Source organism: Monodelphis domestica, chromosome 1, assembly GCF_027887165.1.
Source record: "Monodelphis domestica isolate mMonDom1 chromosome 1, mMonDom1.pri, whole genome shotgun sequence".
Lineage (NCBI taxonomy): Eukaryota > Metazoa > Chordata > Mammalia > Didelphimorphia > Didelphidae > Monodelphis > Monodelphis domestica.
The window spans coordinates 408,786,177-408,808,118 of record NC_077227.1 but is presented as its reverse complement, the minus strand read 5'-3'; the positions used below and the strand labels follow the sequence as shown (position 1 = coordinate 408,808,118).

At 38.1% G+C, this 21,942-nt stretch overlaps 1 protein-coding gene across 3 annotated transcripts in view; it reads left to right on the top strand.

Annotated features, from left to right (window-relative positions):
* The window catches only part of TPX2 (TPX2 microtubule nucleation factor), a 60,107-nt gene that overhangs the window by 32,458 nt on the left and 5,707 nt on the right, over positions 1 to 21,942 (top strand). For all 3 annotated transcript variants that reach the window (XM_007474463.3, XM_007474462.3, XM_001364503.5), the window contains exons 7-16: positions 256 to 369; positions 602 to 717; positions 1,241 to 1,392; positions 2,716 to 2,887; positions 6,732 to 6,870; positions 7,752 to 7,968; positions 14,756 to 14,851; positions 16,188 to 16,361; positions 19,706 to 19,852; positions 20,593 to 20,704. In XM_007474463.3, the coding sequence (XP_007474525.1) occupies positions 256 to 369; positions 602 to 717; positions 1,241 to 1,392; positions 2,716 to 2,887; positions 6,732 to 6,870; positions 7,752 to 7,968; positions 14,756 to 14,851; positions 16,188 to 16,361; positions 19,706 to 19,852; positions 20,593 to 20,704 (1,439 nt within the window). The remainder of the gene's footprint in view (positions 1 to 255; positions 370 to 601; positions 718 to 1,240; positions 1,393 to 2,715; positions 2,888 to 6,731; positions 6,871 to 7,751; positions 7,969 to 14,755; positions 14,852 to 16,187; positions 16,362 to 19,705; positions 19,853 to 20,592; positions 20,705 to 21,942) is intronic.

The following is a 21,942-nucleotide window of genomic DNA, read 5'->3' as shown; positions in this document are numbered from 1 at the left end:
TCCCTGCAAGGCTTCCTTCTATCTACTTTTTGGTGGCTTGGACCTATGGTCTTCCCCAATAGAATGTAAACCCTTCAAGAGCCAGGACTCTTTCATGTTTGTCTTTGTATCCCTTGTACCCAGCACTGTGACTTAAGCTAGGAAGTAATTTGTTTAGATTATTTGATTTGGTCGATTACTTATTATATAATTGATTTTATGCACGGCTCTGGGAAGACTGACTATGCTGTCTGATTTTATCCTTTTGAACTTCAGCACTGAGGGCAAAAGTAAGCCCATGGAAGGCACCAAAAATGGGGCCCAGAAGAGTGAACCTTCCCTGGGACGCCCCACAGGCAGGTCAGCTGTATCTCACACACCACCCATAAGGTGAGAATTTTCCTGATCTGGTATTGATTTTACATATCATGCTAGAAGCCCAAGTAGGGAGGTGACTTGATAGTTTCCAAATGAACCTTGACCTGGTTATGGTGAACTTAATGAAAAAATAGCTGGACTCATGGGGGCTTTGGAAATGACCCTTTGTGATCATTTGAGTTGTCAGTATCTTTTGCTCTTTCCCATTCTATCTTGATTTCTGATTAACTTGACTTACCTTTAGGAAGAAGGTTCTGAAAAGTACCGAGGAACAGGAATTGGAGAAGAGACTCAAGATGCAGAAGGAGGTGGTAGAAATGCGAAAGAAGAATGAAGAATCCTTGAAAATAGCTCTAGCAGGTCAGCTCTGCTTAAACCTCATTTGTGACTGATTCTATTCAGCATTCCCCTAGTATGGATGACCTTCCATAATCTATAGTCTTTATAAGTAGAGTATGATCATTAAGGCCCTGAGACTAAATGTGTTATACTGCTAATTCTGGCACCACAAATCATCCTATAAACACTGATATTCCTGGGGATTGTTAGGAGCTTTGGTCTAGATGAGAGAAGTAGGAGTAAAGCTAGTTCCTGGAACAATTACCAGTAGTGTTACCTGGTAATGGAAACCTGATGCCTGTTCCAAGAATAAGGCAGGATTGGGAGGATTAAAGACAGTTTTGTCCTTTGGCAGCATCTACAAAGACACTGTCCAGAAGATTGGGTCTAACCCTCAAAGGGCCAGTAGCAGGTTAGGAACCTGACAATATTGTATGTCTTTGGGTCAGAAAGTTAAGAGTGGGAGTTGACAAATTTTCTCTGCTCAAGGTGGCTATGTGTCCAATGTTGTGGGTTTGCTTTTTTTTTTTCCTACCCCACCCAGGGCAGCCTCTGAAAAAAACAGTCAGCCAGGTAACCAAGTCAGTTGACTTCCACTTCCACACAGATGATAGGCTCAAACAGCACCCCAGGAGCCAAGAAGAATATAAAGAGGTGAATTTTACATCTGAACTTCGGAAGCATCCTCCATCTCCGGTAAGGTGATAGGCAAAATGAGCCCAGTTCCTAATGTATTCAAAGGCACATTGGGTTGTTGTTTGAGATCATAAATGATCTCAGAAGAGATTTCTAGGTTTGAAGGAAGAGTAATTCAGGCTAACACTGTCACCAACTTTTCTGGATGATTTGAAATTGTACCAAGTATTATATATCCTTTGATCTATCAGAATTATTACTGGATATTTTTTGAGCATTTCAGATAAAGTGTTTGTCAGGTGGAGGGAGAATAATGATTTTGGTGAGAGTGAAGCAGGACTACTCAGATGACCTATCATAAGCTACTTTTTCTTTTTCAGATTTCAGTTTCTTCATCTATAAAATGGAAATTATCTTTTTATCACTTAACTAATGAACAAGTGAAGAAAGTGCTTTATAAACTGTAGAGTCCTATAGAATAAGTAGTACTATGATAATCCAAGAACATGTTAAATCAATATAAACTAACTTAATAAGTATAAGATAGAATGAACTCTGAGGAGACGCTAGAGTCATTGAACATGTCTAGTTCAGATATGGTTAATTAAAAATATTTTCCATGCTAACTATCTGACTGTGAGCAAGTCATTTAACCCCAGTTGCCTAGACCTTTACTGCTCTAATCTGATTCTAAGGCAGAAGGCAGGGGTTTAAAAAAGAAAAAGAAATAGGTGAATCTTAATTGAGTTTCTTGCAAAGTACTTTGCATCATTTATCTCATGAGTTCCTCATAACAGTCTTGTGAGGAAAATGAGTTCCAGAGATGTTGTGACTCACCCAATCATACATGAGTGAACATTAGAACTGAAACTTGAGTCCAGTTGTCCAGAGGAGTTAATTCGATTTCCCCATAAAAAAAGTCATGGCACATTGACAGCATTCAGAGGAGAGGAAAAGAAAGGCTTATCCAGAGGCTACAATAAATGTGGTTAGGATTTCTTCTAGGTTTCTAGGTTCAACTAGGTTTGAGTCTCTAACATCTAACATAGCTTACAGTATGAATCATTTACATTTATTTGAGCTTATTCTTCTGTAGCAAAATGGAGGTCATTTTGTTTGCTCTGGCTACCTCAGAGGATTGCTATGAAGACAGGCCTTTTAAAATTCTCTTATTCTGCATAGCAGTAGGATTTATGCTAATCTTATTTTTGAGCATAAGATTTATACCACAAGATCAGGTTTAAGGCAACAGCAATCAGAAACCTCTTTAAAAAACATGTTTTCTGAACACTGAAGGGCAATTGCTATTTTTGTGTGTGTGTGTGTGTAAAAGTTCTCGAAAGAAATTTAAGCTTTTTTTGCACATATCTTCTCTGTCTGCAGGCCCGAGTAGGCAAAGGGCCTACCATTGCCAAGCCTTTCAATTTGTCCCAAGGAAAGAAAAGGCCTTTTGAAGAAACACCCTCTACCTATGTCCCTCTTGCTCAGCAAATTGAAGCTTTCCATAAACGAACTCCTAATAGGTACCATCTGAGGAGCAAAAAAGATGATGAGGGTAAGTGTTTCCTCATCTCTAAAATTGGCTGAAATAGTTTTAATTGAGAGTTTTCCTTTGTATCCGAAGCATCCATCTGGCTTCATAAAGAACCAATGTTACAGATCTAAAAAAAGCATGCCACTTTGTACAGGTAACAGACATGAAGCATAGTTTCTTCTTGACTTCTTGAGTGTTTGACACACCTGTAAACTTGCTGAAGTAAACTACAGTTGGGGAGTGGTGGTGGTAGTGGAGAATGGTTTCTACCTTGTTTCCCTGACAAGATCATCTCTTTGTAATATTAAGTCAAATTTCTATAATACTTTAAGATTTAAAGAGTGTGTTCTTCTCAATAATCTTGTGATCAGGTAGTTTTTAAGTATATATTCCCAATTGACAGATGAAGTGGAATGTGTCTAGTCTATGTAAGTTCAATATTGGTATTCTGACTTCAAAACCAGCTCTCATTCATGTACCAGTCCTCTATATGTCTCCATCATTATCACTTTCTCTTTTTACTTTGGTCATCCCTCCATTCCCACCTCTGTATAGCATTCACCAAAGAGGAACCCAGTCAAAAATCAATTCAATGTCTTAATGTGTGACTTTGAGGTTTAATGTTTTGGCTAAGTAAGCTATTGCTGGCTCTTGAGTCCTAGAATCTTGTACTTTCAAAAAAATAGATAATATTGGTGAGTAACACAGACACAGAGGGATTTGCGTTATTTTGTTGTAAACTTCAGTGCATCTCTGTACTCATCAATACGGATATTCTTTGGAAAGGTACACTTTTATAATCAACTTGTACTTTCTTGGCCTATGAAATTCTGGTTATATCTCCCCCATAATTCCTAGAGGATCATCTAGCTTGAATGTTGGAGGCCTTTAAAAAAAATTCCATAAGTACCATTTGTAGCACTTAAGCTGTTATCCTTCTCTTATAGCTCATTTGAGCCTTACAACAACCATATGGAGATAAGTACTACATTGCCTTATTGTTCCCTTCAGATATTTTTCTTAAAGATAACCTCAATATATGCACTGACTATTCTCATGAAGATTTTATAGAGATTAGAAAATAGGCCTATCATTTAATGCCTGTTGACTTATTTTTTTTTAAATTTAAATAAACCCCTACCTTTTGTCTTAGAATCAATACTAAGTATTGGTTTCAAGGCAAAAGGGTGGTAGGGACTAGGCAATTGGAGTTCAAGTGACTTGCTCCCAGGGTCTCATAGCTAGGAAGTATCTGAGGTCATCTTTGAATCCAGGACCTTCTGTTTCTTAGCCTGGCTCTCTAACTACTGAGCCACCTAGCTGCCCCTCAGTAGACACTGATTAATTGGTCTTTTTTTGTTAATCATATTATCTATGATTTGCCACCTTATTTGTTCTGTATTTTCTAGATATCTTGAAAACAAATCTCTCAAAACTACTTCTTTTCAGCATGGATTTTTATGTGTGTGTATATTATAATCTCTGATTTAGTTATTTTTTCTGTCTTTATCATCTTTAGTTCCATTTTTACTTAGATGACCAATTGATTTCATCCTTTTCCCCTCAATTTCATTTGTATATGATTAGAGGATCATAGCTTTAGAATAAGACGGTACCTTAGAGATCATCTTGTCCAGCTCAGTTATATTATTGCTGAAGAAACTGAGAAGCCTAGGGGTTAATGACTTGTTTAATTTTATACAGATAGTAAGTTCAAAATGACTTAGTTGACACTAACTTCAAGTAGATTTTTCTGTTTCACTTTCTTCACTGTTAAAAGAGGCAATAATAATAATAACCCCATGATTTATATAGCACTTTACAGTTTACAAAGTACTTTACAAATATTACCTCATTTGATATATCATCCTTGGGAGGTAAGTGCTATTATCCCCTTTTATTCAGTTTTAAGGAGGCATGTTAGTTTATTGGTTTTTGCACACGGCTACAGGTTGGAAATTAGCAATGTGTAATGCTGTGCCCTATTGTCAGTCATGAGGTATTTTGTTTGGGAAATGAAAAACTCATTTGCAAATTTATCAGTAGAACTTTTCACAATAAAAATGAACTTCTTTTTAATGAACAAATTAATTTTTATTTTTCCTTCTTATCCTTCTCCTTTGAATAAAAAGAAAAGCAAAACCCTTCTAACAAATATGCGTAGTCAGGCAAAAACAGATTCCCCTCTTCTGCCTTGGAGCCAATACACAGTATTTACTCAAAGACGGAAGGTAAGGGTTTAAAAAAAAAAACAAAACAGATTCCCTCATTGACCATGTCCAAAAACTGTCTTATATTGCTCCCTGAGTCCAACCCATCTATACCAGGATTTAGGTAGTAATTAGCATACAGGAATGGGTGGATGGTCAGTGTATTGATCAGAATTCTTAATTATTTCAAGGTTGTTTCTCTTTTACAATGGAATTTTTGTATAAATTATTCTTGTGTTTTTGTATACCTCATTTCTGCATCAATTCATAAAAGTCTTCCTAGGTTTTTTAGGAATTGTCTCTCTCCCATTTACATCAAAATATACCATTATTTCTTTAGCTTTTCTCCAGTTGCTGGATAAATCCCCTCACCAACCCTTCAGTTTCTAGTACTTTGCTACCACGTTAATCTTACCCATTCACTTGTTTAATGTGAGCTAATAGAATAGAAACTTCTAGAAGGCAGGAATCAGTGTGTTTTTGTCTTTATATTCTCAGGACTAAGCACAGTATATAACATACAACATAGCTTAATAAATGCTTGCTGAATTGAATTAATCACTGGGGCAGTTAGGAGGCTCAGTGGATAGAGTGCCAGTCCTAGAGTCTGGAGATCCTCGGTTCAAATTTGACTTCAGATAAATCCTAGCTATGTGACCCTAGGCAAGTCACTTAACACCAATTGCTGCTTACTGCTCTTCTGTCTTGGACTTTACTATTGATTCCAAGACAGAAGGTAGGGTTTAAAAAAAAAGAAGGAAAGAAAGACAGACAGACACTGTAAGGTGACTTTGTTTGGATTTTATATATAGTAAAAATGTCTCACAATCACAGTACCAAGAGTTAAACTGATGTTTATAGAAGATCTAAAAACGAGTTCTTAGCACCTTCTATACTCTCCTTTCTAGGGCTCTGTTGCTGTCATTGCAGAAACAGAAGGGGTCTTGTATACAAGACCCAGGGATATTTTGTATTTTTATTTGAGTGTGGGTTGCTATAGCCACGGAATTCATTACTTAGTGGCCATCCTACTGGTGAAAAGCCTTTACTAATTTAGGCTGATCCTCAGACCTGTTTGTTATTTCTGTAATTTCTTCTAATGCCTGTCGCTGGTAAGCTAGGGTAAAAAATGATACTTAGGTTGGGTGCTAGTTTAATTATGTAATTAACTGACCATTGAATTAAAAAAAAATTAAGTCTTGTATTTGATTTTAGAAAGTTTTTTTTTTCCTTGAAATATCTATTCCCTGGGTGTTCACAGTCCTAAGAAGAGTAATTGGGCTTTGAAAGACCTTTTCTTGAACTCAAATGAATAAAGGTATTGTTTGTGGCAATCATAAGCAAAGAGGTAGAAAATGCTGATAAATGTGGAAAACAGCATTAGCCATTGCGGGGAAAAATAATCTGATCCAAGTGACTCTTGTTTGTTTTATTTTAAGTCAGAGAAGTTTTTTCTGCTGAGTAGAATGATAGATTGGATGATAGTGAAGAGAATGCAAAAATATGCCAAGGCACAGGCTACTCCTGACAGTTATCTATTGAAAAATATTTGCACCGTGAACCTATAACCTAGCTAGAGGGTATAGAGTATAACCTAGCTAGAGGGCCAGTGATGATAGAGAATCCAGTGGCATTTTTGTGGTTTTGGTTTATAGGTTTGTTACCCTCCAAACCATCGATGCTCAAGATAACAAACCCACAGACTCCTGTATTTAAAACCAAGCAACGCACAAGGCCTGTAACATGCAAGAGCACTGCTGAGCTGGAAGCGGAGGAACTTGAGAAAATCCAACAGTAAGTTTCCCCAGAATAGTGGAAAAATCTAACTGAGCAATTGACGTACTTCTTACCTTGGGGTTACTAGAGTCTTCTCTGTGGGAGTCACATTGCACACAACCTTTTCATATCCAGCCTCAGTGTAAGGCTGATGACTGATATAACAGTGAGAAAGTCAGGTTTGAGTTGGGAGGGATGGGGAAAAAGAAAAAGCTAGATATTACTTAAGAAAAGAATTTGATATGGTTCTCTTAAGTTAATTTGTGGAAAATTTTACTCCTAAACCATTTTATTAATGGCCTACTTTTATTAATGCTTTGTCACTACAATGTGCTTTATAGAAGCCTTATTTAATCCTCACACCAACTGTGGGAAGCAGATAGGGTAAGTATTATTCCTTTTACAGATGAGAAAATTGAGCTTTAGTGAGGCCAAATGACTTTTTCCATAGTTATTCAGCTGTTAGGAAGAACAGATCTTCTGACTCTAAAGCCAAGAGTTCTTCCCACTAAATTATGTTTCTGATATGTAGTGGCTCATTATGACTAGTGCCACTCAGTCACCCAACATTTAAATATTGTCAAGATGGAATATGGGAAGTGTTCTTCTAATGGTACCATTTGCTTTCGTACTTGTGGAGAAGATAAAAGTTTGTGGTTATTATGAGTAAAGAAGAGCCATAATCTATGGAATAATTAAGTGTTATGATATTATATAATGATTTCTTCTTTATGAATATTAGAGGATGGTTTTACTGTGTGTTCATGATTATTGATACTTTAATGAAGTTTAAAATAATGCTATTCATGAAAAGAAATCCTCATGGTTATTATTGTTTCCATCTTTGTTACTTTTTTTGTTTGTTTTAATTTCTTGAAATTTCATTTGTCATTCCATAGATATAAATTCAAAGCACGGGAACTTGACTCTAGAATCCTTGAAGGTGGGCCCATCTTGCCAAAGAAGCCTCCAGTAAAGCCACCCACTCAAGCTATCGGTTTTGACCTAGAAATTGAGAAAAGGATACAAGAGCGAGAGGCAAAAAAGAAATCAGAAGAAGATCACTTTGAGTTTCATTCTAGGCCTTGTCCTACGAAGATCTTGGAAGATGTTGTGGTAAGAATAGTTTGATTTCCTTAAATAAAAGTTAAATGCATCTGAAAACAAAAATTGAATAAGATGGGTGGGTGCCAACTTGGTGGGATTTGTACTTACGTTTTGTTTTTTAACAATGTGGGAGCAGGTTGAGATGCTGTTGGGGTATGGAATGAATTGGACCAGGCTAATTGTAATTCTTGGTAGGTTTTTTTTTTTAAGTAAGATAAATGAAGGCTGTTCATTTGCTTCTGATTCCTCATTCTGGCATGGAGGTGAGTGATTCCATGTTCTCAAAAACTATGCCAGCGGAATTTATTAACAATAAAAATGGTAATGATTAAAATGATTCTATAACAAATAATGAATAATGGGATACTTTATGATAATATAATTATTAATATATGATTAATATGATGAATGTTGATATACCTGTTATTCCATTTATAATTATTATAAATGTGTTAATAATCACCTTATTAATCTATTATAATAATTATTATAGCCAGTATTTGTTTTTCTTAAAGTTTTGGAAATAGTTCACATTTTTTATCTCATTTGACCCATCATAACGAGCATGTGATATAGCTGCTCTTAATAGCTCCATTCTATTGGTAAGGAAATTGAGGCTCGGTGAGGTTAAGTGACTTCTCCATGGTCTCTTAGCTGTGTATGTTATTGGAGCTGATTTTCCTGACTCCCAGCTGCAAAGCTTTATCTACCTCTTGTGCTACCTTCCTGACTCAAGCTCTGGCTGTTCTTGCCAAGCTGGAAAAACAGATGCTTTTCTAGTGGATTCATAGTTTTGTTGAGTATTTGTTATCTCAGAAACCCCCTACCCCCACCGGGGCAGTGTATTATTTATTTTTAACATTCTTTTCTTTTTAGATTTTGAGTTTCAAATTCTCTTCCCCCCATCTCTTTCCTTACCCACTGTGAAGTCAAGTAATATGATATCAGTTATATGTGTGGAATCATGCAAAACATTTCCATATACGCCATATTGTTTTTAAAGGCAAGAAAAAGTTACAGAAATATAGAAAGTATAGAAAGTGATAAGATTATGCTTCATTTTGCATTTAGAGTTCATCAGTTCTCTGGAGGTGGATAACATTCTTTTATCATGAATCATTTGGAATTGTCATGTATTATTGTACTGATCAGAATCACTAAATCTTCCATAGCTGATCATCATTACATCATTGCTTTTATTATGCAGTGATCCCCTTAGTCTTCTCACTTCACTTTGCATCAGTTCATAAATGACTTGTCATGTTTTTCTAAAGCCTCCCCCTTCATCATTTTTTATAGCACAATAGTACTCCATCATAATCATACACTGCAGCTTGTTTAGCCAGTCCCCAAATGATGAGCATAGGATCTGGGGCTTGAGAAAACCTTTGACATCACTCAATCTGACCAGCCATTTTACAAATGAGGCTCAGGAGAAGGGGCTTGCCTATGGTCACACAGGTGCTAGACTTCTACTACTTGGCTTCTGTCTCTCCCCCCCACCCCCCTTTTTTTTTTAACCCATAATCTTCTGTCTTAGAATCAATACTATGTATTGGTTCTGAGGCAGAAGAGCAGTAAGAGCTAGGCAATGAGGGTTAAGTGACTTGCCCAGGATCACACAGCTAGTAAGTGTCTGAGGGCAGAGTTAAACCCAGGACCTCTCCTCTCTAGGCCTGGCTCTCAATCCACTGAGCCACTTAGCTGCCCCCTCAATGGATTTTTATGCATCCTATTTTTGTTCTTATTATTAGAAGATTGATGATCAAACAGTAGTCAGTAGGAGAGACTAGAAAGGTCATTGTATAACTCAAAGTCTTTTGAATACTGTATGCATATTAAAATTATTCTTTGTCCTTCCATGCTTGAAATACTTTTCTTCCTCTGTGCTTATAGTCCTTTGTTTCCTTCAAGGTTTTACCTTGAGGTAAACTCTCACCTACAACTCCCACTTGAAAATTTTACTGATTAATGAAACTGTACCCCATCCCAGTTGTTGGTGTTTGTGTCTCCATTAAATGCTCTTTTTTCACTTGGCTTTATATATGTTGTATTCTGCTAATAGAATGGAAACTTCTTGGAGGTGCAGAGTGCTATTTTCATCTTTGTATTCCCAGTGCCTAGCACAGTGCCTTGCACATTATCATCATCATCATCACTGTAGTTGTAATAGTAGTAATGGTAACAGCTTCTCATTTCATAGCCTCATAACCCTTGTTAGGCCTCTGGTAGTCCCCCAAGCCTTTGTTCTTAAGAGAATTACAAAACAGGATGGGACCTCAGAGGCCATATATTCCTAGTGCTCCCCCAGTTTATAGATGAAACAGAGGAAGTGACTTGTTTAACTGACAGATGAGTCAGAGGCAAATTGGTCACTAGAATTCAGATATCTTGATATTGAAGGTGTTTCCAACCTAACCTGTGTCCTTAACTATGAGCCTGAGGTTTTTTTTCTGACTGTAAAGTGTTATTCCTCACTACTTAAAAATTTATTTTCCCTGGGCTTGTGCTGAAGTAGGGAATGAGTTTTAGAGGCAAGAAGTTAAGAAAGAACATTAGAGTAAGAAGTCCTGAAAAGTCTTGAAGGTAAGAACAAGAATACGAAATTGAAACTTGGTTCTGAATCTTAATGGGAATGTAGGGACAGTATATGGGTAGTCTTGTAGTATCATTGAAGGGAAGGGATAATTTTAGCAGAGATGTTTGGGAACTGAATTGAGGAGTGAAGTGTAGGAAGACCAGAGATAACAAACACATTCTTTTTTTTTTTTAATATATTTTATTTGATCATTTCCAAGCATTATTCGTTAAAGACATAGATCATTTTCTTTTCCTCCCCCCACCCCCCATAGCTGACGCGTAAGTCCACTGGGCATTAGATGTTTTCTTGATTTGAACCCATTGCTTTGTTGATAGTATTTGCATTAGAGTGTTCATTTAGAGTCTCTCCTCTGTCATGTCCCCTCAACCGCTGTATTCAGGCAGTTGCTTTTCCTCGGTGAACAAACACATTCTTGTATACCTTCCTGAGGTAACATTTTGCTCTGCACTATTTTACCTCTTTGCTTTTATTTTTTTTTCGTTTTTTGTCCATGGCTCATTTTGAACTTGAAACAGATATCCAGGATCATGCTAGTGAGAACACTCTTAAACCTTTCATGTTAGTCGTCTTTCAATTTGTACTCCTTTCTCTCAACTTTATGTGTATTAACAGTTAATCAAAAATATACTTGGTTGTGAGGCTGGTTAAATGAAGCTGTTATTTGATCAACAAATGTGTTTATAGAGGGTCTCTATATGATGAGGTTCTGTGCTTGTACCTTAGCTTAGTTGGCTATTAGAAATATAAAGATTAAGAGCAGATTTCCTGCCTTCAAGAAGCTTATAATCTACTTGGAATGGCATATAAAGATATAAATAAAACACATCCTCTATCCCATGTACATTTTTCTTGAACCATAAATCTGAAAGGCACCTCTACTTTTCTTTAGTTTTCTTAATATTATATTTTGTGTTTATAGGTTGCTTACCGTTTTGGGGCTTGGCTTATTTTGTATATGGTAGAAAATGTTCAGATCATTATCTTCTTATTGCAAAATATAGACTCAAGTTGAAGAAAGGGAAAACCATCAGACTATGTAAGCATGACTTAAATAACATTTTGAATTTGTGGTGGAGGTGATAAAAAGATTTAAGGGATTAAATCTGGTAGAGCCTCTGAAGAACAATGGACAGAGGTTCATAATATTGTACAAGGGTTAACAAAAAAAAAATCCCAGAGAAAAAGAAGAGTAAGAAAACATAGTGGCTATCTGATGAGGCTTTACAATTAACTGAGGAAAGAAGGAAAAGGAAAGATAAAAGAGGAAGGGAAAGACACCTCCAAGTGAATACAGAATTGCAGACAATAGTAAGGAGAAATAAGGAGATTTTCTTAAATGACCAATGCAAAGAAATAGAAGAAAATAATAGAATGGGAAAGACAAGAAATTTCTAGGAAAATTGGAGATAACAAGAGAATGTTTCAAGAATGTTTCATTCAGAAATGGGTATGATAAAATACAAAAATGGTAGGGACTAACAGAAGTGATTAGAGATTAAGAAGTAACAAGAATATACAGAACTATATAAGAAATATGTTAATATCACTGATAACCACAATGATATGGTTACTCCTAGAACCATATATCCTGGAGAGTGAAGTCAAGTGTGTCTTAGAAACATTGTTAATGGGGGCAGCTGGGTAGCTCAGTGGATTGAGAGCCAAACCTAAAGATGGGAGGTCCCTAGGTTCAAATCTGGCCTCAGACACTTCCCAGCTGTGTGACCCTGGGCAAGTCACTCAACCCCCATTGGCTAGCCCATACACTCTTCTGCCTTACAAACAATACACAGTACTGATTCCAAGACAGAAGATAAGGTTAAAAAAAAACAATTGCTAACAATACAGTTTAGTGGAGGTGACAGAAGTCCAATTGAGCTCTATTTAAAATCCCCAAACTGTTAGTGTTGCTCTCAATATGCTAGCAAATTTGGAAAAACTCGGCAATGGCTACTGGATTGGAGGAAAAGGTCAGTTTATGTCCTAAACCTAAAGAAGGACAGTGTCCAAGACTATAAAAACTACTGAACAATAATGCTTGTTTCACATGCCTGCCAGGTTATGCTTAAGATTCTGAAAGCTAGGAACTTGTTTATGTGTCAAAAAACAAGTTAGAACCTAATATGGAACAACCGATTGGTTCACAATTGGGAAAGGATTATGACAATGCTGTGTATTGCTGTATTGTTTATTTAACTGATATACAGAGTACATCATGTGAAATGCCAGGCTGGATGAATCAAAAGCTGGAATTAAAATTGTTGGGAGAAATATCAACTATCTCAGATATGCAAATGAAACCACTCTGGATGGCAGAAAGTAAATAATTGAGAAGCCTCTTGATGAGGGTGAAAGAGGAGAATATAAAAGCTGGCTTTAAGCTTAACATTAATAAGATCATGACATCTAGTCCTATTATTCCTGGCAAATGGAAGAAATGGAGGTAGCATTAGATTTTTTATTCTTGGGCTCAAAGATCACTGCAGGCAATAACTACAGCTGTGAAATTAAAAGATGCTTGCTTCTTAGAAGGAAAGCTATGGCAGCATAAAGCAGAGGTATCACCTTGCTGAGAAAAGTCCATACAGTCAAAGCTCTGTTTTTTTTTCCAGTTGGTATGTATGGTGATGAGGGTTAGATTGTAAGGAAAGCTGAGTACTATAGAACCAATGTTTTAGAATTGTGGTGCTTGAAAAGACTTTTGAGAGATTATTAGTAGACAGCAAGGAGATTAAATCAGTCAATAATTTTAAAAAAGACATTGAAGCTGAAGTTTAAGTACTTTGGTCACATGAGAAGAGAGGACTCATTGGAGAAGACTTTGATGCTGGGAAAGATTGATGGCAAAAGGAGAAAGGGGCAGCAAAGGATGAGATGGATAGAGTTGTGGAGGACAGAAGGGCTTGGTGTGCTATATGGTTCACTTAGTCACAAAGAGTCAGATGTGACCAAACAAACAAAATGCTTATCTAAATCTAATTTCTTTGAAATTGCTGTCAATTCAAAGAAGTCTTTGTCAAATAGGGATTCCTTCCCCTCAAAGATGTGGTTTTTCAATAGAGAATACTGAAGCTGTTGTGTTTGATTGCTTCTGGGCCTTATTGAGTTAGTCTAGAACCACCTCAACGCCAGGTCAGGAAGGCATGGGAGTAGTCAGATCCCATTTCTACCTGATGGAGCCACTTTGCCTACACATCCCCTTAATGAGGTGACGTGAAATCAAATTGTATTACTTAGCCCTGTGACCCTGCCTCACAGCTCTTGCATCACTAAAGGAGGCCCATGGTAAGTTGAATATGTGACCACTGCTTAGACCAGCCTCAGTCACCATCAGTGTTCATCCCATGTCAAAGAGTGTTCTTACTTTCCCTAACTTTCCCTGTGGTTGATAAATTCTCACCCTCTCCTGCCTCCTAGCCTAGTGATACTGAATAGGTGACAGCCCAAGAGTAAATTACTGCCTCCCCAATCTCCATTGCTCATTGTCATATCCCCATTCTCCTCAGCTGTACCCCTGTAATTATATACTTGGACACTTCATGCGTTTCCACTATGAAGACTTCCATTCTTTTTGAATTTCTGGTGATCTGACACCTTCTGGCACTCAGAAACTCTGCTGTTCTACCAAATGATACTTCATGCCTGACTATTCTTTTCAGTATTGGTTACATGTCCTCCACTCCCCTCCCCCTTCCTGCCAATGTACTAATTATTTCCAGACTCTTTCTTTTCTATCACGTTGTAACTTTTATTTCTTCAAGTTTTATTCTATTCACAATTAAGTCCCACTACTGATTTTGGCGGCCATTAGCTTCCAGCCTCCAGCTCATTCTTCTTTTCTCAAGGAGTTCAGTTGCTTGGCTCACAGTCCTTTTTGCCCCAATTCCTACCCTTTCACTCTGGGTTTCAGTAGGTATTTTGATAATTCCCTTAAATACCCCAATCTCTTTAAATATGGGTGGGTGGATTGTGTGTGTCAGTAAAATAATGAGAGTGATTATCTTGTGAGTATCAAATATTTAAGGAGTTACTTAACTCTGTAGAGTCTAAATGTTGATCAAGGTTCTCTGGAGAGGTTCTTTGGGAAGATGATTAGTTGATATGTAAGCTTCAGTGCATTGTATGTCTTTTCTTGGAGGAACTTGAGATAGATTCAGCTGCTTAACTAATATACCTTTTTCTCCTTCCTCCCAGGGTATTCCAGAGAAAAAGAAGCTCCCTACCACAATCCCTAAATCTCCTGCCTTTGCCCTAAAGAACCGAGTCCGTGGACTCACCAGAGAGGATGAGGTGATTGGGGGAGCAAGGGGGTGCAGAGATTCATTCCTCTGGCTTTTACTTCTTGGCTGGTTGAAACATTTACCCTTCCCACAAGTGTTAGAGTTCAGAGTTTACTCAGAATTGAGTTTAGAAATTCTGGTCCCTGGTCTCTATGCAGAGGGGTGGGGTCTTGAGTGTATATTTGTGCTCAGCTCTGTATGTGCTGGCCTCATTAGCTCTTGAGGGTAGAGTTGAGGGGGCTGAACACAATGGATAAATTTACAACTCAGGAAGGCACTTAAAGAGATATGGCAGTAGAGATTAGCCCCTGAAATTGGCCATTATGCTGCCTTTGGTACACAGTGTCCTAGTCTCTAACCCCCGTCCTGAAGTATACATAGACTGTTACCAAGCAGCCGTGGACTCTTAAAAGTCACATAAAGGGGTGTCATCTGTCTGATATCTTTTTGCCCTAATGGTCTGAGTTCCAACAGATGCACTACATGGCAAAGCCTCATGAGATCAGTATGCGTAAACTGTCATCGATCAGGCTAGTTTCTTATTTCCCCTCCTGAATTGTCTATAAATATCTCTATGGATAGGGTAATTTTATAGCAGGTATCAAACATAAGGTTTTTCTTTTTTAGGCACATATGTAACTAAAATACTTGTTAACTCTGTACCAAAGCTATTTATACTGTCTCAGTCTTGTTTTGGAAGAGGCAGCATGGTATAGTGGGTAGGGCCTTGGACATGGTGTTACGAAGCCCTGGTTTCAAGTCTTGCTTCAGACACTTAATAACAGTGTGACCTTGGGCACATCACCTAACCTCTCTGAAATTATCTTCATTGATAAAATGAAGGGGTTGGATTTGTCTCCAAGGACCCTTCGAGCTCTAAATGTATGATCCTATATACCCCCAGATACATTTTTATGTGATTTGACAGTGAAAGATATATACTCCTTATCATAGTGAGCTGCATTTAAAGTTACTAGGTGATAGGATCCAAAATAAGATTGTAATGTTTCCTGTGTGCCTTCAGATGTAAGTAACTATAGTGCTCATTTAATGGAATGCTTTTATTCTGCTGAGAAACTTTATATAGTTTGGGAGTTTTTTATGGTGCTCTGAGCTTCTCAAAGTTCTTTTTATGCAAATTCTCTCATGGAAGGATAGGGGTTATTCTCATTTGCCACGGGAGGGAATAGGCTGGGAAGAGCATGGCTGACTTGCTTATGATTATATTATGTAGTGAGTTAGTGTTAGAGCCAGCACTAGGTATCGTTAGTCTCTGTCTCCCATTGTTAACATTCAAAGTTTCTGGTATGAAGGAGCTCTATTTCTGACTGGAAGTTTTCTTTTAGGAAGAAGAACCAGTAGTGATCAAAGCTCACCCTGTGCCACACTGTGGAGTGCCTTTTAAACCCCGAATCCCAGAGCAAAGAACTGTGGAGGTGTGCCCCTTCTCCTTTGATTCCCGGGACAAAGAGCGGCAATTACAAAAGGAGAAGAAAGTAAAAGAGCTACAGAAAGGAGAGGTAGCTATTTGAATTTTTGCACTGAGGCTGAATGATGAATGTAACACGGTTGTTAAGGTGTGGCTATTAGCTCTCAGTTGTTACAGAACCAAATATTTTCCTATTTCTGATCTCATTTGATCCTCAAACCATATCGGCCAATGGTGTGCTGTTTACTGCCCAGAAAAACCAATGGTCATAGAATGAGTTCCACCATACTGTGTGCCTGTTAGAAGAGATTTGGAATATTATATGTTCCACATTTTAGGCATCACCTTTTGGGGGGTAGGAGCATTTCCAAACTCTAGCACCACCAAGATAGTGATATGTCAGGAAAGATGTGCCAGTGTTTTGGTTTGGGTAACTAGGGAAGCATGGAGAAGAGATGTCTTGGGAGAGAGGGGTGATAATCAGCTTTCAACATGTGAAATATTATCATTAGAAAGAGAGTATTTTGGGGGAACTGGGACCAATGGATAAGTTATTCTGAGCAAATGTGCTCAGTCAAGAACTTCTCACAATTAGAACTCTCTAACAATGGAATGGGCTGCTGTGACAGCTAATGAGAATTCTCTGTCAGCTGTGGGAGAGGGGAGAGAAAGGTTCACCAAAGGTGTAAAGGTGATTCCTGTATAGAGAAGAACATTAGAAATTGGTTTATATCTGAACCACAGAATCCCAAAATTAGAAGGGATATGAGAGATTGGCTCTCTAGTCTAACTGGTACCTGAACAGGTGTTCTGATTAACTTTGCAGTATTCCTAACCAATGCTCATTAAGCTCCTACTTGAACATCATCAGTGATGGAGGTATGAAGTATTGGGATTATAAATGATGTTGTTGAGGAGGATACAGTGTTACAATACTTTGCTTGATGTTCACAAAGTATTTTTCAGCTCTCCTTTCTGAAGGAAAGCCAGGAGTGGCTTCCCTTTACCAGGCCAGTATACAATTTTCTTGGAGTATATTTATATAAAAATCTGTTATAGAAAAATGAATAAAGTAAGGATTAGTAAAACCGGATGCTCTAAATCTTAAGGAACTAATTTCTTCACCTCACAGCAAAGCCTTGTTTCTTCTAGTTACACTGCCCTTCTTATCACTTACTAAAACCCACATAACATGCTATCTGACTAAAACCTAAACTATAATCCATATTAAAATAACTTAATATTGTTAACATTGTCTTCAAGTAAATGTAGTCAGTTAGCCCAATATGGCAGAGGCTAACTGACCAGAGGACAGGTCTTTGATGTCTCTCAGAGTTCAGGCAAACAGGCCTTCTTTCTTCCTTCAAAATAGTTCTCCAACACAGCAGATTCTTCTCCATGATGATTTCTCACAGGCAGGAAAGTAGAGCAAGGTCTGAGATGAGTCTGTCTTCACCAGAAGTCAGAGAGAGATTCTGAGCTTAGTGACCAACTGTCAGAATTTTATCTGCTTCTCTCCTTCCAAGTTCTCAGCTCATGTCCAGAACTCTGTTTTGCTTGCAGCCTCAGAGACACTTTCCTAAAGTTCTTATCAATACTTTATCAATATATTTCCTATTCCATTTCTACAGGTGAAGGGAGGTCAGGAGAACAGGGAGATGTGTCACTGTTTACCAAGGCAGCCTTGTCCCACTTCTGGACATCTCTGATTGCTAAGAAAATTTTCTTTAGATCACAAGCTGAAGTCAGCTACCTGCAGCTTCCCATTGTCCTTCAGTACTTTAGAACTTCTTCATTAGAGAAAAATGCCTTCTGACCTCATCCACAATGAGAAGTTCTCATTTTATTGGCAGGTGCCCAGAGATAAGAGAGAGTGCTGCTATGACTTTCAAAGGCCTTCTTGAACCCTGGTCTCCTTATGTTGTCATGAAGGCATCTCTTAGCTTGATGAACTTAATTGATTATCCTTGCTGTGGTGACCATTCTTGGGTTCTTAGAGGGGAAAATGCCATTGAGAACTAACTAAAGCTTAATTAAGAGTGTGGAAAGAATAGATCATCCCAGTTCTTTTATAAAATCCACAAATTACTAACAATATGCATTCCTTGAAGGCAGGGATTGTTTTTGTTATTTTTTTTTGTAGTCTGATGGTCTAGTGTAGTACTTAGACTTTGTGGCCCTATTTATTCATTTAAAAACATTCTAAGGGGGCCAGATGGGTAGCTCAGTGGATTGAGAGCTAGGCCTAGAGATGGAGGTCCTAGGTTCAAATCTGGCCTCAGGCACTTCCCAGTTGTGTGACCCTGGGCAAGTCACTTAACCCCCATTGCCTAGCTCTTACCACTCTTCTGCCTTGGAACCAATACACAGTATTGATTCCAAGATGGAAGGTAAGAGTTTAAAAAAACAACATTCTAAGGAGGGGGGTTTTATCAGACTGATAAAAATGCTCATAACCCAGAAAGAGTTAGGGGACTTCATTGCTGTTAACATCTTGACTTGCCTCTCTTCTCTCTAGGTTCATTGAAATATGACCAGGTGTTTATATAAATTCACATTATGCAAATTTGAGGTCATATGATCAGGGTTTTGGCTCTGACTCTTGCTTTTTCTCCTGCTCCCACTCCTGGCGGGCTGCTGGATCCTTGTGAGAAGAGGGGTTTTTCTACTCTAGACCCTGAAACTGGTCTAGTTTTGGGATGCCAAGGCACTAAATTGCTGCAGGGCTGCAGAGTCAAGGAGGGGACCAGACTGGGGCCCCTTGAAGCCCTGGGAAGGGAAGGAAGCTCTGCACAATGGTTCGCTTCCATTAAATGAGAACTGTTTATATATAAGAGAATCTGAGATTCTCTTGGTCATTGAGGTTGTTAAGTAGCAGGAAAAGTTTACGAATCAAAAGATGTGGTGTGATAAAAAGAACTGTCTTTGGGCCTATCTGTGGTCTCATTTAGAAACTAATACTTAGGGGCAGATAATTCTTTTGATGGTCTGATCATCTGCTTCCTACCTTTGCTGAGGAATTCATGTTGAACGAGGATATTGTGTATACATAGGGCCATGTAATAGATAATGGATTTGGCACCTCAAGGGCATCCACCCCTGCAGTATTTTGCCTAGAGACTTGCTCTTGTTTAGAAGTGTTCTTGCTTCTGGGTCAGAACCTTGGTCTAAAGGAGAGGAGTCTCCTCTTAGAGCAACAAATGAATCCCTCATATGAAGGACCCTGCTGGTTTGTCTCTGTGTGTCATGATGCATTTGGAGGGTTATAGTGTGAGCCGGATATATTACTCTCAGTATACACTGATTGAGAACCAGTCCCTGGTCAGTTTGACAAGACATATTGGAGGTTGTAGCTTGGAGGCCCCATCTATGTCTTCTAGGGAATCACATCTTATTCACTTGTTTTTCTCTTTTTCTTTTTTTGGGGGGGATTAGGTACCTAAATTCAAGGCACATCCCCTGCCTCACTTCGACACTGTCAGCTTGCCAGAGAAGAAAGTGAAGAATCCGACACAGCTTGAACCTTTCCACTTACAGACAGATGAACGAGGAGCTCTTAAGGCCCAGACCTGGAAGCATCAGGTGGGAACAGAGGGAGAGCTACTAGGAAATTAGTAAGAGCAGGTGGACCCATTGTATTGCAAGTATATCTGAAAATTGATATAAGAATTATATTTAGAGTAGTAATCTCAGCAGTTAGCTGAATTTACTAGATTTCCTTGAAGTGGGGAGACTATCCTTAAGAATTTAACTAATCAATTTGTTAGACTGATTTACTTCACATTCTAGAACTCTGCAAACCTGGTTATTGTATTTTATGATATTGGTTCACTGAAGAACAGAGTATGGTAAGAATGCTTTCTCAGAAAAGTATTCTGTCAGGAACTTTGTTAGTTAATAGAGAACATCAAAACCATGAATTGTTTGTTAACTAGATGTTGTCTCACCTGAGAGCTGAGTCCTTAACTTATCTGAGAGGGACCTAAAATTTCCATTGTTTCATCAATTATTTAGAGCTTCTGTCTAAAGGTTTGACCCCTGTTTATAAGAAATCCTTTCTTCTGCATCAAAAGAGATTTCTACTTCCCAAGAACTAGTGAATTTCCTCCATGGATGGTGTTTTCTGACAGAATGTCTAATTTGGGTAATTATTGTTTTGTGATTCACATATTTAAGTTGCCAGTTATCTGAACAGGTTTAAATGAGGTTTCTGTAATCTCTCCTATTTCTATCAGGGTTTTCCTTGCTAGTGAGAAGTGAGTTGGAGAAATATATCTAATTTCAGCATATGGTTGAATTCTTTTTCTCTTTATTTTCTAAAGCTTGAAGAAGATTTAAAGCAGCAGAAAGAAGCAGCTTGCTTCAAAGCTCGTCCAAACACTGTCATCCATCAGGAGCCCTTTGTTCCCAAAAAGGAAAAAAAACCAACGTCAGGTGAGATTATTGTGTATACTTCCAAAGTACTTGGGTTGGTGATTGAAGAAGCTATAGTAAAACTCCCATGGCCTAGGAAACTGATGAGCTTCTTAGTTGTGTTGGTGTGATACTGTGCCATTAAAAGAGTAGGGTTTTGGAGAATGTGGGAATTTCTTTCTTTGCCTTCAGGGAGCATGATGGCTGTGTTCAGTTCAGAGAAGTAGAGAGTATGTTTGAGGCCAAGAGATTGGGCAGATGTAGGTGACATTTCAACAGGAAGTGCAAGTTTTCCCACCTGTAGAATATCAGATAGCTGAGAACAATAAGAGCCAGGTCTTCTCTTCAATGATTAGGTTTTCAGGACATCTCTTCTACAAGCTATTGTTGGCAGTTGCTTGTTTGGAATTCTGGTGTTGGTGATGCTGTCTTCCCCCTTCCCCCTTCCCCAAACCCTTAACTTCTGTCTAAGATTCAATACAATGTGTTGGTTCCAAGGCCGAAGAGCGTCAAGGGCTAGACAAGGGTTAAATGACTTGCTCAGGGTCACACAGCCAGAAAGTCTGATATCAGATTTGAATCCAGGACCCTCCATCTCTATGTCTGGCTCTCAATCCACTCAGCTGTCCCTGGTGATGCTGTCTTTGAATACTTGTCTGGCAGTCAGGATCCCTAGGCTTTAGAGGCCAGCTTCTATTTTTCCTATGTTCTCTTTCCCTTCTGGCTTTAGCAGTCTATCATTCTGGACCTGTGACGTTTTTTAACTTTCATTTTTATATACAGTTAGGCATTATATGGCGCTCCATTTTTCAGGTTAAGTGAAAATCTGTATGTAACAATTGTTCTTTCTTAACTTTCATGACTTAAAATTGCTGTTCTCAGAGAGCATGATAGAGTAGAGTATGGAATTTGGAGTCAGAAGACCTGGGGTCAGATTCAGCCTCTGCTTCTTCCTGGTCACTTGCCCAAGTTACTTATGTTATCTGGGTCTTAGTTTCCTTACTTAAGATGCAACACGTTATACTAGATGATCCTTTGAGCCTTCCTCCAACTCAGAATCCCATAGAAACCATGTTTTCTACATTCAGCTTTCTGGTTCTACAGAAATTTGCTATCTATTTTTTTCTTCCTTTTTGCCCCCTTGCTTGTTATTTTATTAGTAAGAAACAAAAGACAAGAAAACCAATTGATATCAGGAGTTTCAAAGTTTTTTTTTTTTTTAACTTGCAGGGAATATTTTGAGGTCTGATTACATTCAA